Here is a 23927-nt window from a genome sequence, read left to right on the forward strand (position 1 = left end):
ACTTCTGTGAGTTTTAATTCTAGGAGATGGACCAGGTTTTACTGTAGAAAAATTCCCTTATGTTACTGGCATGGGTGGAGGACCATTTTGAAATATACCAGAGCACTCTGTTCTTAACAAGGACCACTCTCAGGAGAAATTATTTTATCAGAGCCTGAACTATATAGTTTTATCAGATCCTAACTGACCTGGGGGAAGGAAAATACCCAACCCCAGCTCCCTCTAGCTTTCCATTTGGGAGAAGGGAAATACCTAATTTCAGCCCACTTTAGCCATCCTGTTCCAGCTAAGCAGTGAGGAAGAAGCCCTGAGAAAAATAAAGCTCCTAGTTCAGAAGCATAGTGTCACTAAAGACTGAGATCACAGGGCTACAGAATGCTTCCTCTCCCTCTTACCACCCCATTCCTGAAGGCCTAATTACTGCAGTTATTTTTATCTAGTATATTATGTTCAGCTATCAAGAAAAAATGACAAGGCATACTGAAAGACAAAACACAGTTGGAAGAGATGGAGTGAGCATCAGAACAAGACTGGACACAGCAGGGATGTTGGAATTATCAAACAAGGAATTTAAAACAACTATGATTAATATGCTAAGGGTTCTAATCAATAAAGTAGACAGCATGTAAGAACAGATGGGCAATGTAAGCAGAGAGATAGAAACTCTAAGGAAGAATCAAAAGGAACTGCTAGAGGTCAAAAACACTGCTACAGAATGAAGAATGCCATCGATGGGCCCATTAGAAGAATAGAGATAGCTGAGGAAATAGTCTAAGGATATGACAATAGAAACTTCCAAAACAGAAAAAAAAAAAAGGACTGAAAAAGAGGTACCAAAATCTAAGAAATATGAGAATTACACAAAAAGTGTAACATACGTTTAATAGTAATACCAAAAAGGGAAGAAAGACAGAAATGAACAGAAGAAATATTGGAAGAAAAAAATGACTGAAAATGTCCTCAATTAATGTCAGATGCCAAACCACAGATCCAGAAAGCTCAGAGAACAAGGAGTATGGCAAATGAAACAAACAAACAAAACAACCACCACAAAACAAACAAAAACAAATTACACCTAGGCATGTCATATACAAACTGCAAAAAAAATCAAAGATAAAGAAAAATAATCTTAAAAGATGCCAGAATCTTCCCTACAGAAGAGCAAAGAAAAGATCTACCAGCAAATCTGACTTCTATTAAAAAAGCATTGTAGCAAGAGGGTGGACTTTTAGAAAAAAAAACCCAGCAATGTAGAATTTTTTACCCTGTGAAATTACCCTTCAAAAGTGAAAGAAAAATCAAAACTTTTTCAGACAAACAAAAATTGAGACAATTTATGCCAGAAGATCTGCCTCACAAGAAATGTTAAAAAAAAAAGTTCTTTTCAGAGAGAACGAAAATTGTATCAGTCAGAAACTCAGGTCTATATAAAGAAGGGAAGAGCACTAAAGAAGGAGTAAGTGATGTAACCTAGAAACTTTTATTTTTCTTATTTTTAATTCATCTATGGCAAAGTTAAAACTTTTATATTTCTTATTTTTAATTCATCTAACAGGTAACAACCTTTCAAAATAATAACAATGTATTTGATTATGTTGGTTTATATATGTAATATATAAAAATATATATGCTTAATATACATGAAATTAATGATAGCAATGACACAAAGAGTGGTAGAGAGGAATTAGCTCTCTAATATTACCTCTGAAGTATTAGAATGTTATTTGAAAGGGACTTGGATTAGTTGTAGATGTATATTGCAAACTCTAGGGCAGCCACTAAAATAAATAGAAAAAGATGAATTGGTATGCTAAGAGAAAATGGGAACACATAAAATGTTCAATTAAAACCACAAAAGGCAGAAAAAGAGTGAAAGATAAAATAGGAACAAAGAACAAGGGCATCACTGGAAAACAGTAGCAAAAATGGTAGTTATTAACCCAACTACATCAATAATCACTTTAAATACCAATGGTCTAAATATACCAAATAGAACATAGAGATTATTAGAGTGAATCAAAAAATAAGACCCAACTACATGTCATTTAAAGAAACCCGTATTAAGTATAAGACACATATAGATTAAAATTAAAGGTATGGAGAGAGACATACCATGCTAACACTAACTAAAAGAAGAAGAAAGGAGTAGCTACATTAATTTCAGACAGAGCAGACCAAAGCAAGGAGTTATCAGGGACAGCAAAGGGCATTACATAATGATAAAGGGGTCAACTGCTTGAGAGACATGAAAATCCTTAATGTCTTTGTGCCAACAATAGAGCATCAAAATATATGAGGCAAAAACAGAACCACGAGGACAAACAGATGAATCTACTATTACAGGTGGAAACTTTAATGCCCTCCTATCAGAAATGGACACATCCAGAAGGCAGAAAATTAGTAAGGACATAGTTGAAGTCAACATCATCAGCAATCAACTGGTTATAATTAATTATTTATCTACTGACTACTTCATCCAACAACAGCAGAAATCGTATTCTTCTCAAGTTCACATGGAACATTTTCCACAATAGAACACATTCTTAACAAATTTAAGAGAAAAGAAGTCATACAATGTCTGCTATCAGACCATGGTAGAATTATATTAGGAATCAATAACAGAAAGATAGTTGCAAAATCCCCCATGACTTAGAAACTAATGCACAGCTAAAAAACACACAGGTCAAAGAAATCTCAAGAGAGATTTAAAAATATTTTGACTTCACTGAAAATGAAAATACAACCTATCATAACTAGCAGGTACAGCAAAAACATCCTTGAAAGACACAATCTTCCAGAACTTACACAAAAATGAACACTATTAGCAATCCCTACCTATTATTGATAATTTTTCAAAAAAAGATAGCATCAGGTACAGATGGGTTCACTGGCAAATTGTACCAAACATTTAAGGAAGAAATTATACCAACTCTATGCAATATCTTCTAGGAGATAGAAACAGAGGGAACATTTCCCAACTCATTTTATGAGGCCAGCATCACCCTAATAACAAAACCAACAAAGACATTACAAGAAAAAAACAACTAGAGCCCAATATCTCTCAGAAGTATCAATATAAAAAAGTCCTCAATAAAATACTAGTAAATTGTATCCAGCAATCCATACAAGCAATATGTGTCATGACCAAATGGGATTTATTTTAGGTATGCAAGGCTAGTTTAATATTTGAAAATCCATTAATGTAATCCATCACATTAACAGGCTAAAGAAGAAAACTCACACAATCCTATTAACAGGTGCAGAAAAAGCATTTGACAAAATCCAATACCCATTCATGATAAATTCTCTCAGCAATGAGAAAATAGAGGGGAACTTCCTCAACTTGGTAAAGAACATCTGCAAAAATCCTACAACATCATACTTAACTGATGAGAAGCCAAAAGCTTTCTAATTATAGGAATGGGGATGTCCCCACACCACCTCCTTCTCAATATTGTATTAAAAGTACTAGTTAATGATATAAGAAAAGGAGATAAGAGGTGTACTGACTGGAATGGAAGAAATTAAACTGTCTTTGTTCACAGATGATATGATTGTCTGCATACAAAATCCAAAAGGACTGACAAAAAACTTCTGGAGCTAATACGTGATTAGAGCAAAGCTGAATACAAGGCTAATATAAAAAAGTCAATCACTTTTATATATATATCAGCAATAATCAAGTGGGATTTGAATTAAAAAATGATCTTTTATACCTAAAAATTAATATACTTAGGTATAAATCTAACAAGATATGTACAAGGTATTTATGAGGAAAATTATAAAACTTTGACGAAAGAAGTAGTAAAGAACTAAATAAATGGAGAAAGTTTCCATTTCATAGGTAGGAAGTTTCAGTGTTGTCAGGATGTCAGTTCTTCCCAATGTGATCTATAGATTCAATGCATTCTCAATCAAAATCCCAGAAAGCTATTTTGTGGATGTTGACAAACTGAATTTTAAGTTTATACAGAAAGGCAAAGACCCAGAGTAGCTAACCCATTATTGAAGAACAGCAAAGTTCAGAGCACAGAGGGCTTTTAGGGCAGAGCAACTATTCTGTATAAAACATTTGTTCAAACTCATGGAAGAGTATTACACCAAGAGTGAAACCAGTAAACAGAGTGACAATGAAGTGTCAATGTTGGTTCACTGATTCTGACAAATGTACCGCTCTGGTGGGGATGCTGATGATGGGGGAGACTCTGTGTGGGGAAGTGGGTATATGGGAAATCTCTGTACCTGCCCCTCAGTTTTGCTGTGAACCTAAAACTGTCCTAAAAATTAAAGTCTATTTTTAAACACACACACACACACACACACACACACACACACACACACTCTCTCTCTCTCTCTCTCTCTCTCTCTCTCTCTCTTTCTGGAATGAAACCAGGCAGGATGGTCAGACCTCCTGCTGTCCTGGCAACAGCCTGGTCACTGTCCTGGAAGAGGAGACAGTACAGATCCCCCCAACCCAGGCCTGGAGAGTTCAACAGAGCTCTGGAACTGAAGATAGCCGCAGAACAAAGGTGGGGTGTGGGGTGGGGGAAGCTGGTGGGAAAGGCACCTGCTCAAACAATATAAACAAGCAGGAAAGCCCCGCCCCAGCTGGCTGTGGTGCTGCCTCCGCTGAGTCATTACCAGCAACCCCTGGAAGTCCACAGGCCCACCATGCACTCCAGGCAGCAGCATGCTCTGAATTCTCTGTCCGCCCCTCTTAGCAAGAGCTCCTCACTGACACTCAGTGTGCCTTGCTGACTCCTGCCCGCCAGCCCCATGAGAGCTCTCTTCTGCCTCTTCATGAGGGGACAGAAAGGACAAGAATGAAGCAACCCCAATTTAGAGAATTTCTTAGCAAGAGCAGCTTGTTTACATAACTTAGCCACTGGCGCCCTCTGGTGTTGAAATGCTGTACCTGTTCTTCTGAACAAAACAATTAGCTTCGCAGGACCGCAAAATAGATAGGGTCTTCGAGGACTTCTGTTTTTTGTTTTTGTTTTTATTTTTAAAAACTCTCTTATTTCCCTGGCAGGGCTGTGTAGTTGTCTTAATATGTAAAAATAAAATCCTAATATCATTATCAGTTCAAATAGACAACATGAGCTAGTAACTTTGAAAGTGTTTTGAAAGTCTGGAAATAGAGCAAAGCCTCCTGAGGAAGGGGAGCTTGAGCTAATTCATGCAGTCACAGTGGGGTTCCGGGAGGCTGGGGTGACACCCAGAGGCTACAGACCAAGAAAGGAAATGGATGTGCCAGCCAAAACCAAAACCAAAAGAACCCGAGGTTTGTTCACATTAACCTGGGCCAAGAAACCACCCAAATTCCCAGCCTTAGCCAACGTCCCACCCCATCACAACTGTGTGCACGAAGGCAAGGGCCATTAGCCCTGGACTGCCCATCCACGCTAGCCCAGGCTGTCTCCTACTGCTCATCTGCAGTGGTTTCACTTGGTGATCTGTGTTGGGAAGAAACAGAGCAGCCTTGCTGGGGTTTTTTAAAAAGGAGACTCATTATCCCACTGTTACCCAGCTATTCATCACATATTTCTTGAGCTCCTACTGTGTGTGTGCTGGGTGGTGCTGCAGCAATCTTACTTTCGACAGACAGTCTCAGGCATGCTGAACCTCATTTTCTGTCATCCATTCTACCATTCTTCGGGGAGATTTTATTTCCATGTTACCACCCTGTTCACAGCTAAGATTAAAGCTAGGATTAGATGTGGGTCAGGCTGTTGGGAGCTCTTCCAAAGCAAGCAGGCGACCTGAGAACAATGGCCAAGCCATGCCTGAGGAGATAGGCAGGCCTGTGTGTCCCGCAGAAATGTCTTTAGGTGAGGGTGATTTGGCCCTTGAGCAGGAGCCAGGCAATGGCTTGATTTCATAAGTCGGCCACGCCATGCTCAGAGACAGAGAACAAACAACTGTGAATAGGAAATTGTGTAACTGTGTGATGCAAGTTGGCAGCGGTGGGAGAGCGGCAGACTGTAGAGTCCAGGGAGAAAGATAAGAAAGGGAGGAGAGGGGTAGCCCCTTGGGGGTCACGCCAGGCACCGAATGCCACCCACTAGAGATGTGGGGATCTTGATTACATTGGAACATCATTCAAAGCTTTCCAGAGACTAGGATTGGTCACTGTCTGCTATCCTCAGATGAAAGCTCTGCATCTTCTACCCTCCTTCCACACATGATAGGGAGCACTGGTCAGGGTTCCCAGGCATTTCCAGGTACTACTGCAAAGGGTTCAGAGTCAACCAGAAAGACTCCATGGTGTTTCAGTGTTGAGCACAGAACTGCTTCTTCCTTCCCTGGCCTGCAGTTATAATGGTTACCTACCTAAAATGCTTTCCCTTTGTCCTCCTTTCCAGGTCCTTCACCCTCAAAAGTATAGCTCAAGCCCTATCCCCGCACCCATCCCCCAAAGTCTATCCTGACCATCCAAGCCCTGAAGATTTCTCTTGCCCATGAATTGCTCCCACCTATTTCTGACTCACTGCTTGAATTACTATTATTTAGTTTGTTATGTTTAATGTACAGTGCACATTTCTAGAAGGCTAATGTAATGCTTTATCTCCAAGTTCTCCATGATGTCCTGCACAAATGAGGATGTCATGCTTTTAGTGTATTCTAACCCTATGGATGGAACTTAGGCAACATAAATGACTACTCTTAGACTAGACCCCCAAGAGATAATAGGTGACTAAAAACCTAAACTCCCTACCCAAACATTCTCTGGTCATGCAAAATTAAACTGCAAGGCAAAAGAAAGTACAACAGTCAGTTAACATGAATTTATTTAAAAGTAAACAACAAACAAAAGTCCCTTATATAATTCCCTCCTTATGTGATTCAACCACACACAAAAAACAGAGCTTAGTTACTATTGGATTTCTAGAGGCGTTTCCTCCACAACTATTCATACATATGCATGAAGATGCATGTATGAGGATGTCTGCAGCAGCATAAAATAGTAAGAACACAGAAACAAGTAAATGTCCATAAAGAGGGTAATCTTTAAATAATGTATGGAATGGCCATAATGTGAAATAAGCAGCCATTTAAAAGAATGAAGTAGACCCATATACACTTAGAAATACTCCAAGATATATTGCAGGAAAAGCGAATTATATAACAATGCATATGGGATTTAATTAACAATTTTTATTGAGTGTTAATGTGTCAGGCACCATTCTAGGTGCTGGAGAAATAGCACAGAGCAAAACAAACAAAAACCCTCTGCCTTCATGGGCCTTATATTCTGAAAGAAATAAATATAATACATAAGTAGTTTTAGAATATTAGCAGGGGATAAGCACTACAGAGAAAAAGCAAGCAGAAGTGATGTAAGGTGAGAGATAAGAGGTTCAGTTTTGAAAAGGGTGCTCAGAGTAGACCTCACAGAGAAGTGATCACATTTGTGTGTGTAGGGGTGGTGCGTGGGTGTGGAGGGGGGCAGCTTTGAAGTGATCTCTACCTCCTAGTATTCATGTCCTGATGTAATTCCGTCATACTGAGTATGGGCTGGACATAGTATTCTGTTCCAAAGAACAAAAAATGTCAGAAGTGATGGGAAATCATTTTTGAGATCAGGTTACAAAAGACTGGCTTCTGTTTTGAGCATCCTTTCTTGCTTGCTTGCTCTGAAGGAAGCCAGCTGCCATGGTGTGAGCTGCCCTATGGAGAAGCCCATGTAGCAAGAAACTGATGTCTCCAGTGAGAAGCCAGCAAGGACCTGCAGTTGCCAACAGCTACATGAATGTGCTTGTAAGGAATACTCTTCCAGGTGAGTCTTCAGATGAGACCATAGCCCCAGTTGATGGCTTGACTGTAAGCTCATGAGAGACCCTGAGTCAGAAGTACTCAGCTGAGCTCACGCAGACTTATGACCCATAGAAAGATAACAAATATTGGTTGTTTTAAGCCACTAGGTTTTGGGATAATTTGTTATGCAGCAAGAGATATCTAATACAGAGAGCTGGAGTGTGTGTGTGTGTGTGTGTGTGTGTGTGTGTGTGTGTGTGTGCACATGCACATGCACATGCACACATATCCATGGAGGAAAAGTATACAAGAAGGCCTGAAAGGATGCATAGCAAACTGTTAGTAGCAGTTAAGTCTGGAGATGGAAGTAGAAAGAGAACAAAAAGAAGGAGTCTAATATTTTATACATATATATGTATATGCACACACACACACTCTTAAGTCTTGATGAAATCTTTTACAGTGAGAATTATTTACATATCACTTACAATCTTTTTTTTCTAAACATATAAATGAAACTTGAAGTTATGACAAAGAGACTAGTTGTTATGAAAATAGTAAAGGACTAACATTTTCAGAAATGAGAAAAAAACCCTTTTTTATGTATTTAGTGCTTTCTAAATACCCTAAACCCTATTAAAGAGGAAAGGAAGGAAAGAAGGTGGAAAGCAAAGGGGCAGGGAGGGAGACCTTCCCTTCTCTCAATCTTTATGGCTCCCCACTCCATGAGGAATGCTGCTAAGATCACTGTGCTCTTTATTTTCATCACATTTCTCAGAGGGCAGGAGGGCATTTGGAATTAAATGGAAGCCCAGGGTCACCAAACCAGGGTGACCTCCCTATAATTGTCCAGCCAGGCAGTAATGGAACCAAGACCAGAACAGCAACCCGAACTCCTAACCTGTGTTCTCCACAGGCCACAACATCCTAAGGGGTTTGTCCTCAAACAAAATGACCATTCTTCATTACTTCCTGGAGAGTTGAGTGACATTCTGCCCCTTAGTCCCTGAAAGCAAAGATGGGATCTCAGAGAGAGGCAGGAGGCAGAAAGGGCCCTCTTAGGAACCTCCAGGCCAGACCCTTCCCAGTGCGCCCTCGCCCCCACCTGGGCACAGAGCTGCAATCAGAGCAGACCAGCAGGCGCAGGGGGCCGGCCCACGTGGGGATGAGAAAAAGAAACTGGGTTTCTGCAGGTCTCTGCAGGGCAGGCTGGGAGCTGTGTAAAGAGATCTGGCTTTCTGTTAAATTGCCCCTTGGTGCCTGATGACTTGAGGGCAACTGTGCTGGAGATGCGTGGGACCAAGGGCAGAAGAGAAATGAGGGACGGGCCAAAGGGCAGGTGAAAACCCCAGATCTTCTTTAGAGAAGGAAAATAAATAAAAAGCTACACTATCTTTCCCTCAGGCAGGGGTAGCATGGGGAGGCACTGACTCCATGGGTCAATGGAAAAATGAAACACAGGTGCAAAATAGTCCTAGAGAGGTTACACTATGCAGGTGAAGGTCAGGTGGGGGAAGCTGCACAGCTAAAGTGAAGAGCAAAAAGGATTCAAATGCCTCAGAGACTTAGTGATGCTGATATTTGGACATTTGAAGCTAGTTTCTGGACCTCTAGCTGTGGATGAAGCGCTCAGACACACACCTGAGTCTGGAGAGAGAGACTTTATGGTACTTAAATTATAAGACAAAAGACAGGAATGAAATAGTGTGCCTACCCACTTAGTGCAGGTGTTTTTCTGCCCTTGACTAAGGAACTCAGTCACCCAGCACCCGTCCGTGAGCATCCCCCTCCTGTCTGGAGCCTCAGGGCTGTGGGCAGGGGGACGGCAGCCCAGAGGACATAGATGGGCCGCTCCAGCTCCTGGGAGCCCTGTGGGAGTTGTCCATCTCCAGCTCTCTGTTCCCCACTAGCACAGTGGGGTTAATTGTGTTCCCCCTGCCTGGCTAACAGAGCAACAAGCCCTGGAAGAGTACATACCTAATACTTGAACCTATGTGACTGGGACAATTTGAAAGGGAGAGTGACAAAGACAGTTTTCTGCATCCTTCCCTGTAGACCCAAGCTCTCAAAGAAACCTGTTTTGCTGAAAATATCTGACCCTATTCCCAGGAGTGAGAAGGGCAACAAAGCAGATGCTACAGCGCAGCAGGCCAAATGGCTGGGTTCCTCCATGGCCAGGGGGCAGGGCTCCAGCCCAGGAGGCTATGTCAGCACTGTCCAGCCAAGGGGCAAACCTTGCAGAGGCACCAGCAGAGCGTGTGGAGCACAGACCAGAGTCGGGTGCCGGAGCCAGGCCACCTGGGTTTAATGCCACCTCCAGGGGAACATGCTCTGGGACCCTAGCAGGTCACTAAGTCTCGATTCCTTTTCCTTGGTAATCACAGCAGCAGAACCAGGCTTAGCCCCAGGCCCCTTCCCTGACCCGTGCTGGCCTTTTCGGGCCATCACCCTCTCCACAGAGTAAGCGGTCTGCAGGGACAAAAAGACTTGAGGTTGAGGAAGGATCAAAAGTAAACAGGGGGGATTTGGGAGCAGTAAAACCATTCTGTATGACACTGTAAGGGTGGATTTATGTCACACATTTGTCAGAATGTCCAACACCAGAAGTGGTCCTCATGTAGATTACAGATCTTAGGTGGTAAGTAAGTGTTACTGTAGGTACGGTGATTGTAACAAATGTACCGCTCGGATAAAATATCAGTATTTATGAGATGGAAGGAATCATTTAGATTCCTTAGGTAGACCAATAATTAGTATATTCACTAAAAACCAGATATGGCCTCATTACAGTCCCATCCAAAGCAGGCTCTATGCTTCCCGGCAACCCCAATCAACTTTCCCAAAGTGCATCACTCCTCTGCTAAAAACATCCGAGATTCTGGCTCCATTTCCTTCTTCCTTTTCCATTGTTGTAATGTCACTAATGGTCAAAAAGGGTTTCAGGCAGGCCCTTTCCTTTCATAGTTGTGTGCTAGACTACTACTGAAAAGGGTGACTGAACGCCTGAGCAGCTCATGCAGGCATGCCAACAGGCAGCACGGCGCCTCCTCCTGCCCCAGGTCAGGGCGTCCTCAGTCCCCCAACGGCTACACCAAGCTTCACCACCGTCCTCAGGCTTCCCACAGCCCCGCTGCTCACCTCCACTTTATAGAAGATCTCCTATTTAGGACAACGTGGGGATTCTCACTGCCGTGCTTCAAGGCTTCAGAACATGAATGATCATTTTGTCCCCTCCTCCTCCTGGATTCCGTGTCGCTGACACAGAAGGCTGCACCCAGGCCTGGTTTTGAGGCCTTCCCTCCATCTGGGAGGAGGGATATTCATCTTTCCCCACAAGCCCCCCTCCTCCGTCCCTGTTGCATCAATGGCTCCCCTCTCTTCTAGCTCATTAATCTCTTCTTTTCCACTATCTTTTTTCTGATTATATAAAACATTCTGGAAATACTTCAGCCTCCATTCTCACTTCAGCCCCTCTGCTCTTGGGCTTAGATTCCCACTGTCCTGGTGAGACAGCTCCTGCCAAGGTCACTAGTGACCTCCTCATCCTTAAATCCAAGCCCATGTTCCACTTCTTACCTTAAATAACCTCTTGGAAGTATCTGGTATCACCCATCACTTCCTCTTTAATTTTTAAAAAACCCTCTGTACTCTTCTGACTCCCAGGATGCCATTCTGTGTTAGCTCCCCTCCTGCCTCTCAGGCCCTTCCCTCCCACTGCCTTTGCGGGCTTACCCTCGGAGGCTGCCGACTTTGCTCCCCGAGCCCCACGGTGTCATCATCTCCTTCATACTCAAGGTACTTTTCCTGTGGGTGGCACATACTTTACAGCTTTAACTAATCTCTCTTCATACTCAAGGTACTTCTCCTGCGGGTGGCACCTACTTTACAGTTTTAACTACTACTTAGACATTGACAAATCCCAACTCTAAATGCAGCCCAGACCTTCCCCCTGAATTTCAGTGAGAATGCCCAACAGTGGGCAGCTCCGTGTGGATTTCCCAGAGGCACCTCAAAGTGTCCCCAGCTCAGCTACACACCCCGCCGCCAGCCCTGTCGTCCCTCCTGGATTCCCTATCACAGTGCATCACCACTACCCTCGGCTGGATCTGGCCACTACCACTGGTAAATTACTCCTCAATCTCTCTCAGGTTACTCTCCTCTTTATCCCCAGGATAATCATCACGGCTCACTGGGATGCCCTCAGTGACCAATTTGTTCATGGCCTCAGTTCTCCTTACACTTTACCTCTTCTTATAATTTTCACACAGTGAGAATTTATTGATAATGCATTTGGTACAAAGACTAGAGCACTGTTTTTGTAATGTCCACACACTATTCCTGCCCAGTGATGCCTGGTTGTCTAACTCTGCACAGATGGACTAACTTATGACCCAAGATATCCAGTCAGACGCCCAGAGTATGTCCGACATCCCCATACTAAGTGCTCCTACCCCCGTCACTTGGTGTGCACCCCTGAGCAGAAGACATTCACAAGCAGGACAGCACGAAAGAGGAGTCAAGCTGCAAACTCTTCCTGCTAGTAAGCTGTGTGCCGGGACCAAGCTGGTCTCTGAGCCTCAGCTTCCTCACTGGGCACACAGGGATATCCCCTGCAGGCCTATGAAGGATCATTAAGATGTCATGTGATGAAGTTCTAGCTTGGCTCCTTCCAAGGGTAAGCACTAAACCACGGATTATGACACAAAAATATCTATTACTTATTTCAGGGCCTAATTCCAAAAATATTTCTTCCCTTCAGCTCCAATGTATCTTTTCCTTAACTTATTTCTATACTTTAATCAATTCATCTTGTCTGCCTAGATAGTTAACTATCTTAAAAGGTGGAATTGTACCTCCACCCTGCCATTCCCCTTCTGGAGTCCCCTTGGAGAACAGACAAAGTTTTAAGAAGAGGAGACAAAGGGGCGTGCAGGTGCTGGGGGGTGAGGGCAGCGCACAGGGCGCCTTACCTTTGCACTGCAAGCCCTGCCGCAGGAGGCCCCAGAGCAAGGACCCGCAGTGGTCGCAGAAGGTGGGCACCTTGTAGTTGTGGATGCCAAACTTGTGGGGCATGTTGACGCTGAACCGCTGGGAGCCCACCTGCAGGGATGGCAAAACACAGGGTCACCACCAAGCTCCTTTGCAGCCTGGAGTGCTCATTTTGGGTCTGCTACAGAACTTCTTTCCCAGAAGGCATGGTCTCTGTCGGTAGCAGGCCTTAGCATGGCTCTGAAAGCTGCCCGGAGAAACAAGGTAGAGAGAGAAAACCCTCCTGTCCTTGGGCCTTTACCCCGAAGCCCTTTCCCATTCTCTGTGGCTCTGTTTGATTTTGAGAGCCCAGATCTGCTCCCCGCTGAGTCCCTCCAGGACTTTACGTCTCCAACTTGAACCGTGCATGGCACTCAACCTGTACCTGGCACTTCACCATGAATGAGATGTCACTGTGCACTTTCAATGCTACTTTGTGCCTGGAAGCCTCGCCAAGACAGAGTCTTTCGGCAGTGGACGCAGGATTCTACACGCACCCTGAAAACCCAGCACAGTGTGGAAACTGTAAGTCATCAGTTAGAACCAACATTAATCACAGTGAAGACTTCTAACACAGAGCTGTGACCACTAAGGGTGCTAAGGTTCGGTGCTGGCCCTGGGCCAGCACTGCTACCACAGCTACACCTCACCACCACCCTGCAGGGTAGGCGCCACTGGGAGCCTGAGTTTACAGGTGGAGAAGTTAAGGTGCCCTGAGATCAGGAAACATGCCTGGTAAGTAGATGAGAGGCAGATTCAGGATCTGATGCCCATGAGTTGGAATTCAGAGCCCAGACCTTTTAACCACTATGCTGCCAATTACTGATTCATTAAAAAAAGTAAAGAGAAGGTGGCAAGACTGGTGGAGAAAGGAGGGAGAAGAAGAACCAGGTATCTGATCTGGAGGCCTGGGTCTGCCCCAAACCCCCTGTGAGGTCTCAGGCAGTCTGCTGACTAACTGACACTTCCGATTCCTTCTCTGGCAAATGAGGACAGTACCCAGCCCACCCAACGTCACAGGATTGCTGGGGTGGATGAGACTCCTGGGGTGGAAGAAGCAAGAAGCATTAAATGTTCCACAGAAGCAATGGACCGTCGGCATGGTCTACCTTCCTGGGCTCCCTCCAGAGCTACTGTCCATCTCTGGTGCAGCAGCTGTACTGGCCAGGCTCCTCTCAGAATGGGCAGGGCACCATCCCCTGACAGCCCTGTGGCCTGGGGAGAAAGTCACCTGTGCTACCCCGGGAAGCAGGAACTGCAAAGTATGCAGCGGAGAAGCTGTCCTGGGCTCACGGCTAACTGGCGAGTGAAAGGCTCCAGGGCAGGACCGAGAAGTGGGGGTGAGAGCGGAATGTGGACGGGACACAAGCACAGAGGCATGCCTGGGTGCGGGCTTCTGCTCAAGGTCACTCAACTTTGTAACAGGTTTCCTATCACCCCGCAACAAGGAACGGCTGATCCGTCCACTGGAAGGGAATTTTACTGACTCCTGCATGGGCTGTCAATTAAGCTCCTACCCCAGTCCAAGATTCCCAGACTTATGGAAAACAATTGTGTGCACCCCTTCTTATATTAATGGCTTAGATGTGTCTATATGTGAATATAGTCAGGTCAATTCTCTATCTACCTGCTCACCCTGAAGGACATAGGAGATCATTGTGCCCACTCCATTTCTGCAAATGCTGAAGACATGGCTGACCTAAACTGAGAATAGAGTAGTGGTATTCCTGGAAGAGCTTTAAGGGATATGGACGGCAGACAAAGGTGAAGGGGTGGGAAAGTGTCCCAGGCGCCCAGGAGGTTCTGTGTGCGGCAGGGAGACCTGTGTGACCCTCAGCTGCACCCACTAAGGACTCTAAGTTATCAGAGAATGGTGGGAGAAGGGTGAGCAATGTAAAAGGATGCCACAGAAATCAGACAGACTGCATGACAGACACCAGGGCCATGTGCATGCAGGGGCACCCAGCACTCTAACCAAGGAAGGCTTAGAAACAGAGGAGTGAGTTACACCAACCCAGAGGACACAGGGAGGAAGAAATATTGGAAGATTAAAAGAGGAAGGGAGGGGGACCCAGAGAGCATTCCTTGGTCACCACCCCAAGAGGAGCGGGGAGGGCTGTACATCCTAAGCACTCAAACACACACGCAAGACAGGGAGAGCCCATCGGCCAGGTGCTCGTGGCACAAGGGTTTCAAGGAGCCTGTTGACAAAGCACCTTTTAATAGGAAGACATCAGAAATGTGGTATTTAGAGCTGTGTGTTGGGGGTGTTTATGTATGTATGATGTATATGTGCACATACATCATACTGCAGGCGGTTACACAAAAAAAGGAATTCAAACACTGGTCTCCAGCAGTGCTGTACCCAGCAGAGGGCATGTCCAGTGCCCAGATGGCTCAGGGGGACACCAGCACTAAAGCAGACTGGCCTTGACAAGCACAGGATGGGCAATCATTCTGCCGAGCTAAGAAACCTGAAGTCCCCCTCTCCAGTCCTTGGCAATTTTCCCTGGGGACACATGCCAAGTTTGGGAACACACCTCCCTGGTGACTTCTTCTCACTGCTCAATATGCCAGGAAAGACAAAAGAATTAGGTCACAGTTTAAGCTGGGTTATGGGTATTTCAAATCTCAAGCCTCTAACCTGCATGACGTGAACTCATATGGAACTTTTCCCTCCAAAGAAATATGAAACAGCTTTAGAAACCTGCAGAGATCACAGAGGGCAGGAGTCATGTATTCCTGTTTCCGTGGGACCTGGTGCAATATCTGACACGGGAAGTGCCGACAAACACTCAATGGAATGTTCACAGGAAGGAATAAAGACAGACAGCAAGCAAGCCATCTTTCTTTCATTTGCCTGTAAAAGTAATGACAGTAACAGTATACCCTGGTTATGATCCTAGGCCAGCAGTCACGAGACCCAGGTGGTGATGACCTGCCACTTGAACCATGACAGGAGAACCCTGCAAACCCCTCTGGTGGTCGGGCTCTCTGCCCTTCAGCATCATGGAAGGTTCAGTCTGAGCTTTGTGGTTTGCTGCTTTCCCAAGATGATATGAAAGCAAAAGGATATAAAATATGGGAAATGCTTTGAATGCCAAGATGCCATTTGGTTGATTTCTAAGAAGTAGAAGGCCTCTGTGTGTCACTCCTTTTGGAAGCCAAATTATAAATCCACTTCATTAGAAATCCACCCAGGGCCTCTCTCTTTGAGCCCCAATTCTAATGGCCTATGATTGTACAGTATTTATTTCACTGAGAATTAAAAACATGCCTTTGAAATCAACTACCATGAACACTGGTAACACTGACACTCACATTCACACCATTCCCCAACCACTCAGTTAGGAGAAACCTAGCTTCACTGTTAATTTTCTTGCTTCCTTACCCCTAGCAAGTTCCTTAATAGTCAATCTGACAATAGTTTGTAAGATTAAGAGACAACATAGTGCAGGAGTCAAGGGCTTAGACCCTGGAACAGACTACCTGGGTTTCAGTGGGGCTTTTTCGCATACTAGCTGTGAGATTTGGGGCAAGTTAATGTGACCTCTCTGTGCTTCTGTGCCCCATGTTGTAAAGGAAGATGATAACAACATCAATCTCACTGAAGTTTTTATGGGATTAAATAATATATGCTAAAGTGCTTAATAATGGCAGCTATTATTATTATTATTGTGGTTATTTCCTCCTCCTGTTTCTTGGGTTTTCCAATTCCACCCCATTACCCCATCACCTCATTAAGAGAAGGTGCCCGCTTGTGTGTGTGTCCCTCACTGTTTATGAGCTGTGTGGAGCCACTGACATGTCAGTTAGCCACTTCACTGTTCCAATGAGATAATAACATAAAAGAATTCACATTTTCCTTGCTGGCTTTAGCTCTGGGATCACTCAGCTCCTGGCATAATATCCACAGACAAAACACTGACTTTGAGCCATGCTCACTCGGTAGATGGTGCTTCCTGCCGGAAGGTCATGGACAACTCCCTCCATTTTTGATCAACACAATGAAGAAAGCAATGGCGTCGGACAGAGATAAGGTTTTTCTTACAGACGCAGAGGAGGTAGTGGAGGGTGGGAATGCCCATGAAGAATGTCAACGTTATAAATATTTACCTCGTCAGGAGTTTCCTGTTTCTTTAATCCAGCACACTTCGTAATTATGAGCTCATGGCATCGCTTGTGGACAACGCAAGTGCAAACTGCAAACAGCAAAAAATGGGAAGGCTGAGCAACAGGTTGGGGAAGAAAGGTTCCACGCCAAGATTTAATCAGGCCTCAGTGGCAGCAGGAGGGTAGCTCACTGGGTCTCAATGTACCAACCACCCTCATCGAAGCCCTTTATGCAGTTATTTCAAAGCACTTTGCCATCAGAGCCATTAGGGTTTCCTAAATGATCTGGAGAAGGAACCATTTATACCCAAAGGGCATCAGCAGTTTTCTCTAGTTCCAGGAATACTGATCAATTTTCTTGCTTCTATATGCCAAGGTCAGAGAACAACTTCTCTTCCATGAAGCGATGTCTATGAAAGGAGGTGCAGCCACCTTGTGCTTGGCTCAGGACCATAGGGTTGGTGGGAGCGACAGGGAGGACCGCAGCAGAGCAGCGGGGGTTTTGTGGCACAGAAGCTCTTAAGCTTTTCGATCTGGTTGTGCCTTACATGCCGAACTAAAGAATTTCCATTTACTATCTCCAAAAGAAGTGGCCGAAGGCTCTGTCTTTAGTGTCATGGGGCAATATGGGCAGTAGGTGGCTGAAGAGGTGAGTAACTGTTTGCACACATGCTATCCCAAGGACTCAGCAATGTTCAAGAGCGCCTACCCCAGTTCCCCCAGGGGTGAGACCAACGTTACCCATGGGCTGGGTGAAGAGATGGAATGGCCCCCCAGTTCTAGCCACAGAGAAATCTTGACATGACCACATCACATTCCAACCTCCAATTCTCCAATTAATTGAAAACAAACTTTAATAACTTCAAGTGAGTTCTAAATGTTTAAGAGCTAATGATTCTGCAGTAGAGATAAAAAAGAGTCAGCAGGACCATCGATGATAGTGAATAAAGCAAGCAGGCAAGAGAGCTTCTTTGGGGAGCAAGAGAGTTAGGGAGCTGACAGATGCACAGAAGTGCTCAGTGCACACTAGGACCCTCAAAGGGCCTCTGTGTGAGGTGTCATGTCCCCCAGGAAAGATGAAAGTGCTGCATGCCCCAGCCGCACAGAAAGGCTGAGACCCCCAGGACACCTGCAGACAGGGGCTTCCCACAAGGGCTCTCTGCTTCTGAGAGGAACCTAAGCATGCAAATGATACGGAGCCTCTAACTGTGATCGATCCCAGCCCACGCCTACGAGTATTAGTGATCTGGATTCTGGATTGGCCCATGGGTTCCTGAAGATTTAGTTCATGCAATACCTCTTACCTTGACATTGGTATCCCTGCTTTCCTATGACACCCCTGAAAAGAAGAATACAACCCTTTAAGAAAGTGAATTTTAGGTTAAAAATTTTTAAACAAAGCCACCCCATTCTGACTGCCATGCACAATACACTGAGCACATTGGAGTCCACCTAGCAGCGTGACTTCACTCCCAACACAGGGTGCCTTAAAATGACTCCTCCAGAAGGCAACAGAGGGCAGCCTCAGCATTTGGAATGGTGCAAGATTTGGTCAGCGTCAGGGCTTGGTTTCCTAAACAAACAGCCATTCCAGTGGGGCCAGTAGTGTTCTGGAAAGCTACAAAGACTCCGCTTGCTCTTGGCAGCCCTCGATTAATCCAATGTGCCCTTCCTTGTGGATAACCGTGGAGGAGGGCTGCAGAAGGCAGGCACACGCCCTGGACATTCCAGAAGCAGTCATGGGTTAGACATCAATCTGTGACCAGCACTAGGGGTTCAATCTACCCTTTGGGTGAAGGTCAACACTAGAGGTCCTTCCACGGCAGGATTAGGGTCAACATAGGCACAAGATGATAGAACCCACCCGACCTGAGCCCTGTCCTCAGTACACCAACACCCAGTCAGGGAGCCCCTGCAATTCTGAGCCCAGGAACTGGAGGAGCCTGACATCATTCAGGTGCACCTCAGGAAACTTGGAACTCAGTGGTATTTACCATGGAGGAGACCTAAATCTGTAAGACTTAGCTTTCAGAGCTCCCTCTCCCAAACATGCAATTCATGACCAAAATACAGAAAATGGAGGTCAGAGGGCACAGTCGGCCCTTGGAATGAGATGTGTCTGTGGGTGGGAGTGGGTGTTATTTCTGCCTTAAAGTGCCCCTCCAATCTCCAGGGCCAGTGCTCCTTATCTTCCTCTACCTGTCAAAAAGGCCTACTATCTACCTATCTATACTGAAATCCTAGCCATCATGAAAGAAATGCCATTTCCTCCAGGAAGCCTTCCCTGAATACTCCAGCCAATGCTGCTCTTTCACTCTTTTGAAATCTGAGCATCCTAGCACCCCCAGTGTTATAACAGTTAAGAACTGCTTTGTATTACATATATTGGCAATCAAGTATTTTTTTTAACTTTATTAACGAAAAATTCAAATGTATACAAAAACAAAGAAATTAATATAACAGAACCGTATGTACCTGTTACCAGTTCCAACAATGATCAATACATGGCTGGTCTCATTTGGTCTCTACCCCTAGACACTCTCCTATCCTTCCAGATTATTTTTAAACAAGTCCTAGACAACATTTGTAAATAATTCAGTTTGTCTTTCTAAAAAAATGGATTCTTAAAAAAAAACAACAAACAACACCATTATTGGTTACAAAATCTTAACTCTTTAATATATGATCCTAAGAATAAAGTCACCAGGAACTATAGTTTCTTCTTTCCATTTATACCCCCAAGCACCAAGTACTCAGCCTTCCAGAAAAGTCTTCTGCAATTAAATAAAACACACAGCACTTTTTAAATAAAGTCTCTAATCTCCCGCACGCACCCCTGACTTCTCGCTCTAGGGAAGGCATAATAACCAGAGGTTCCTGGGAGAAAGGGCCTTACCAGATGAAATCTCTGCAGTGGGAGCAGTAGGTGGGCTGCCGAAGGTAGGTGGCCATGAACTTGTGGCCGTTGACCTGGTGGACCCTGCGCCTGACGGCCCCCTGCCGCTTCCTGGGCCGCATGCGCTCCCTGAACACACGCTCCTCATTGTCTTTAGGGGCTGGGGAAGGACAAGAGCAGAGAAGAAAACAGTCTGGGTTAGCGCACCTTGATAGTTGACCTCCTGTGGGAGAGCTACTCCATCCCGAGTGCTTGGAGGTAAGAGGGGTGCGGAGGCAGCCTCTGCTGGCACAGGGACACTGGGGTCTCCAGCCAGAAAGCATGACACAGGTGGGAAGGCCCAGACCGGGTCTTTTCCTGTCCTGTGCCAGCAGCACCCTTAAAATCCATCTGAATCCCAGTTCTGCCCCGGGGAGGTGGCTTGATTCCTCCCCATACCAGCTGCACATTGCAAGGATGTAGGGTCAAAAGGCTCAAGGTTCAAATCTTACTGCAAACTCCCAAGCAGTGTGACACCTTTGACAGCCAGTGTTTCCTCACCCTGAGCTCTGAGGGAGTCGCCCTCTGTGACAGGACGTAACAGTGCTGACCCCACAGGGCACTGTGCCTCCCTCTGCATCCAGCTGCCTGGCTCAGAAAAGTAGAAGCCTATAAATCTGACTTGTCTTCCTTCTCCCTCTTATCTAGACCAGGACAACAAAGAGCCTTTTCACAAAAGTCAAAAGGAGCCTTTATCTATAGGTCAAAAAGAGACAGAAATAGAGCACTGTGAAAGCAGTTTCTAGAGGGCTCAAGACCCACCGCCATGGACTTTAAGACCCTACTGGAGACAAAGGACTTTTTTCATTTCTTCCTTCCTTCCACCTCAGAGGTCGCTCCAAACAAGAATGCCCTGCAAGGGGGCTAAGCAGATGGCAGCAACAATGACCGTGATGATTGTTACGGGCTAAATGTATCCAACCCCCCGCCATCCCACTACCCGCTGAATTCCTATGTTGAAGCGCCAACCCCAGGGTGATGGTATCTGAAGGTGGTGCCTTTGGGAGGTAATTGGGTTTAGATGCGGCCAGGAGGGTAGAGCTTCCATGATGGTTAGTGCCCTTAAAGAACAGGAAGAGACCACACTCTCTCTCCACCATCTGAGGACACAACAACAAGGCGACTATAAGCCATGGATGGCCCTCACCCAACCATGCTGGCACCCTCATCTCAGATGCTCAGCCTACAGAACTGTAAGAAATACATTTCTGCTGTTTAAGCAACTAAAATTGGTATAGTGTTTTATTACGGGAGCCCAAGTGGACTAACATAATAACGATAATGGCTAACGTCTATTGAGGGCTTCCTCTGTGGCAGGTTCTCACTGAATCCCTTCTTGCAGGGTACCAACAGTATCTCTGTTCTACAGGTGTGCAAACGGAGGAATAAAGAGTTTAAGTAAGCCATTCCCGTGAACACAGCTATTAAGCGGTAGACCCCACGTTCCAACCCAGAGAGTCGGGAAGAAGCTGATTCTCCCGTCCACACACTGCTCTGTGGGACAGCCCGCCCTCTCCACAGCAAGACGCCAAAGATCCCACCTGAGTGGCTCCTTGGGGGAAGAGCTGAGTTGCCTGTGGCTCCTAAGGACAGGGGAGACAGGCTCCTAGGAGCAGTGCAGGCCCTGGAAGGTCACCTGCAGTGGCACAGCTTAAAAATACACCCCAAATTATCCCTTACATCTGACGTCCACGACAAAATCTTACAGGAAGATGAGAGTTGTTTAATAGTGTGCAAGTACACACACACACATACACAGAAATATGGCAATCGTAATCACTCAATTGTGTAACTGTAGGTGTTTTTCATTGCGTTCCATACTTTTCACTATATTTAGAATACTCTACCATTCTAATAAAAGCAGGAAGAAATGTGGTAATTTAAGAAACAAATCTATTCAGTAGCCCTTATTTGATACAAACCTGATTTACAAAAATCCAAATCAGAAACCCCAGCCCTGGGCAGCCGGGGCCAAAGGATGGGGATTCTCTTTGTAAAAGGCATCCTTCCAATTTCCCTCCCAGAAGGATCAGCCATGGAATATACTTAAACAGAAAGCCAGCCTCCTAATGCACTTAAGATGGATTTGATTTACAAATCCCTCAAATTTACTAGTCATTTTGTTCCTGGAAAGTGTATTTTCAGTTAAAATGGTGATGACTCCAACCCAGTTTTCTCAGGGGAGCACCGTAATGGGGTTACAGTCATCCCTGAGGGCCTCTTTTCCTTTTTACAGAAATGACCAGCAACCAGACTGAATATTCTAAACTGAGTTTACACTGATTTAATAGGTTAATTAAACAACCAGTTAATTTAACTAGATTTACTTTGAAAGATCTCTTGGTGGGGTGCACTGATACCTGGAGAGATTGCCTGAAGTTGAGGCAGGTGAGGTGAGGAGAGGGCCTTGGGGGCAGGTTAGACAGAAGCCAAAGGTAACTGCTGCTAAGTCTGGGTCTGATTGGACTTTCCCAAAGGATACTGCAACTCCTGCCCCAAGGACATCTGCACCGCCTTTTAACTCAGATTCTGTGTCAAAAGATTAGCCAACAGAGGCTATGGGAGAAGAACACCATAGGTCAGTGCCATGCTCCAATGAGCTCCCCCCATGCCACCATGTGCAAAGGACAAGCAATAGGAGGAAGCGGGGAGGGCCCTTGGCTGGTGAAAACACCCCCAATCTACATTTCTTGGGACAGAGGAGCCAAGGGTTCCACCAGAGTGTCTTCGTGCCTGCCACCCCCACATAGAGAAGGAATAGCCTAGGTCATGTGAGGAGGGGAACCTCAGGCCTCCTCAGCCCCAGAGAGAACCTCTCTGCTGGGGCCTGGAGCCACTAGAAACTGATCCCTTCACCATTTCCCACCACTGTGAAGCATCTCTATTAAACTGGGGGCATGGGTAATGCACTGTGTGTTATAAATGTATCTATGTGTGTATAATATCCTAATATATATTAAATATAATTTATATTATATACACACATAACTTAGTATGTTAACATATTTTTCATGAAAATATAGCATATTACAATAATAATATATAATTAATACAATTATATTAACATTTTGATAATATACATGATATAAACACTTAGAGTTTTGTTGAACCATTTGAAAGTTGCAAATATTCTGACACTTCACTTTAAATATTGTAGCCTTTATCTCCTAAGAACAAAGACATTCTCCTACATAACCACAGTATCAGAGTCAAGAACTTGAACACTGATATAACACTGATATATAGTTCATATTCCAATGTCTCCAATTTCCCCCAAATGCCCTTTACAGTTGTTTAAACATTTTTAACCCATGAACTAATGAGAGCTCAAACACTGCATTTGGTTGCCCCCATCTCTCTCTCTAGTCTCCTTAATCTGGAACAGTTTTCTTGACTTTTTTACTTTTTATGATACATTTATGAAGAGTCTAGGATGATGTCTTATGGGGTATTTCACAATCTGGATTTCTTTCCTTCCAATTACTTTCCTATTAAATGGCAAGAATACCACAGAGGTCTATCTATCAACAAATCCAAATATATCCAGCAAGACCCCTACAGACAACTGTTGAATGACATGAATGCAATATGTACAGGAGAAATAGAGTATTCAATATTCACTCTTATTAGGAATTTTTAAAATGCAAAGTAGAACTGTCTGGCATACCACTGACCTACCATCTAACAGCTAATAAAGAAACCAATGGATTTTTAAATGGTATTACCCACCACTGGGAAGGCTGCTCTGAAACTGACTGATTCATGCCTTTCTAGAGGCAATGGAACATATCATTTTCAGAAAGTAGTACAGCAACACATAGCAAACACCACAAAGAGATTCCCATCCTTTGCTTGGGAATTCCTCAGGAATTAACTCTAAGCCAATAATTGAATAGAAACCAAGAGCTTTATACTTATAACTTATAGATGTTCCCCATTATTTCTCTGTATTGGCTGAGAAGTAACTTGATTGTCTAACATCAGGAGAATAGTCTGATGAATTATATTACATCTATAGCAATTTAACGAAGGTAGGAAAAACTAATAGGAACATGGGGAAATGTGAAAACAGAATGCATATGAGGTGCTATTA

At 44.5% G+C, this 23927-nt stretch overlaps 1 protein-coding gene across 3 annotated transcripts in view; it reads right to left on the bottom strand.

Moving 5' to 3' along the window:
- Positions 1-23927, bottom strand: part of PRKCE (protein kinase C epsilon) — a 497134-nt gene that overhangs the window by 156404 nt on the left and 316803 nt on the right. For all 3 annotated transcript variants that reach the window (XM_036925881.2, XM_036925883.2, XM_036925882.2), the window contains exons 3-6: positions 19796-19955; positions 18204-18238; positions 16903-16988; positions 12729-12858 (exon numbers count right to left, since the gene is read on the bottom strand). In XM_036925881.2, coding sequence (XP_036781776.1) covers positions 12729-12858; positions 16903-16988; positions 18204-18238; positions 19796-19955 — 411 coding nt within the window. The remainder of the gene's footprint in view (positions 1-12728; positions 12859-16902; positions 16989-18203; positions 18239-19795; positions 19956-23927) is intronic.

This window comes from Manis pentadactyla, chromosome 2 (assembly GCF_030020395.1).
Source record: "Manis pentadactyla isolate mManPen7 chromosome 2, mManPen7.hap1, whole genome shotgun sequence".
Lineage (NCBI taxonomy): Eukaryota > Metazoa > Chordata > Mammalia > Pholidota > Manidae > Manis > Manis pentadactyla.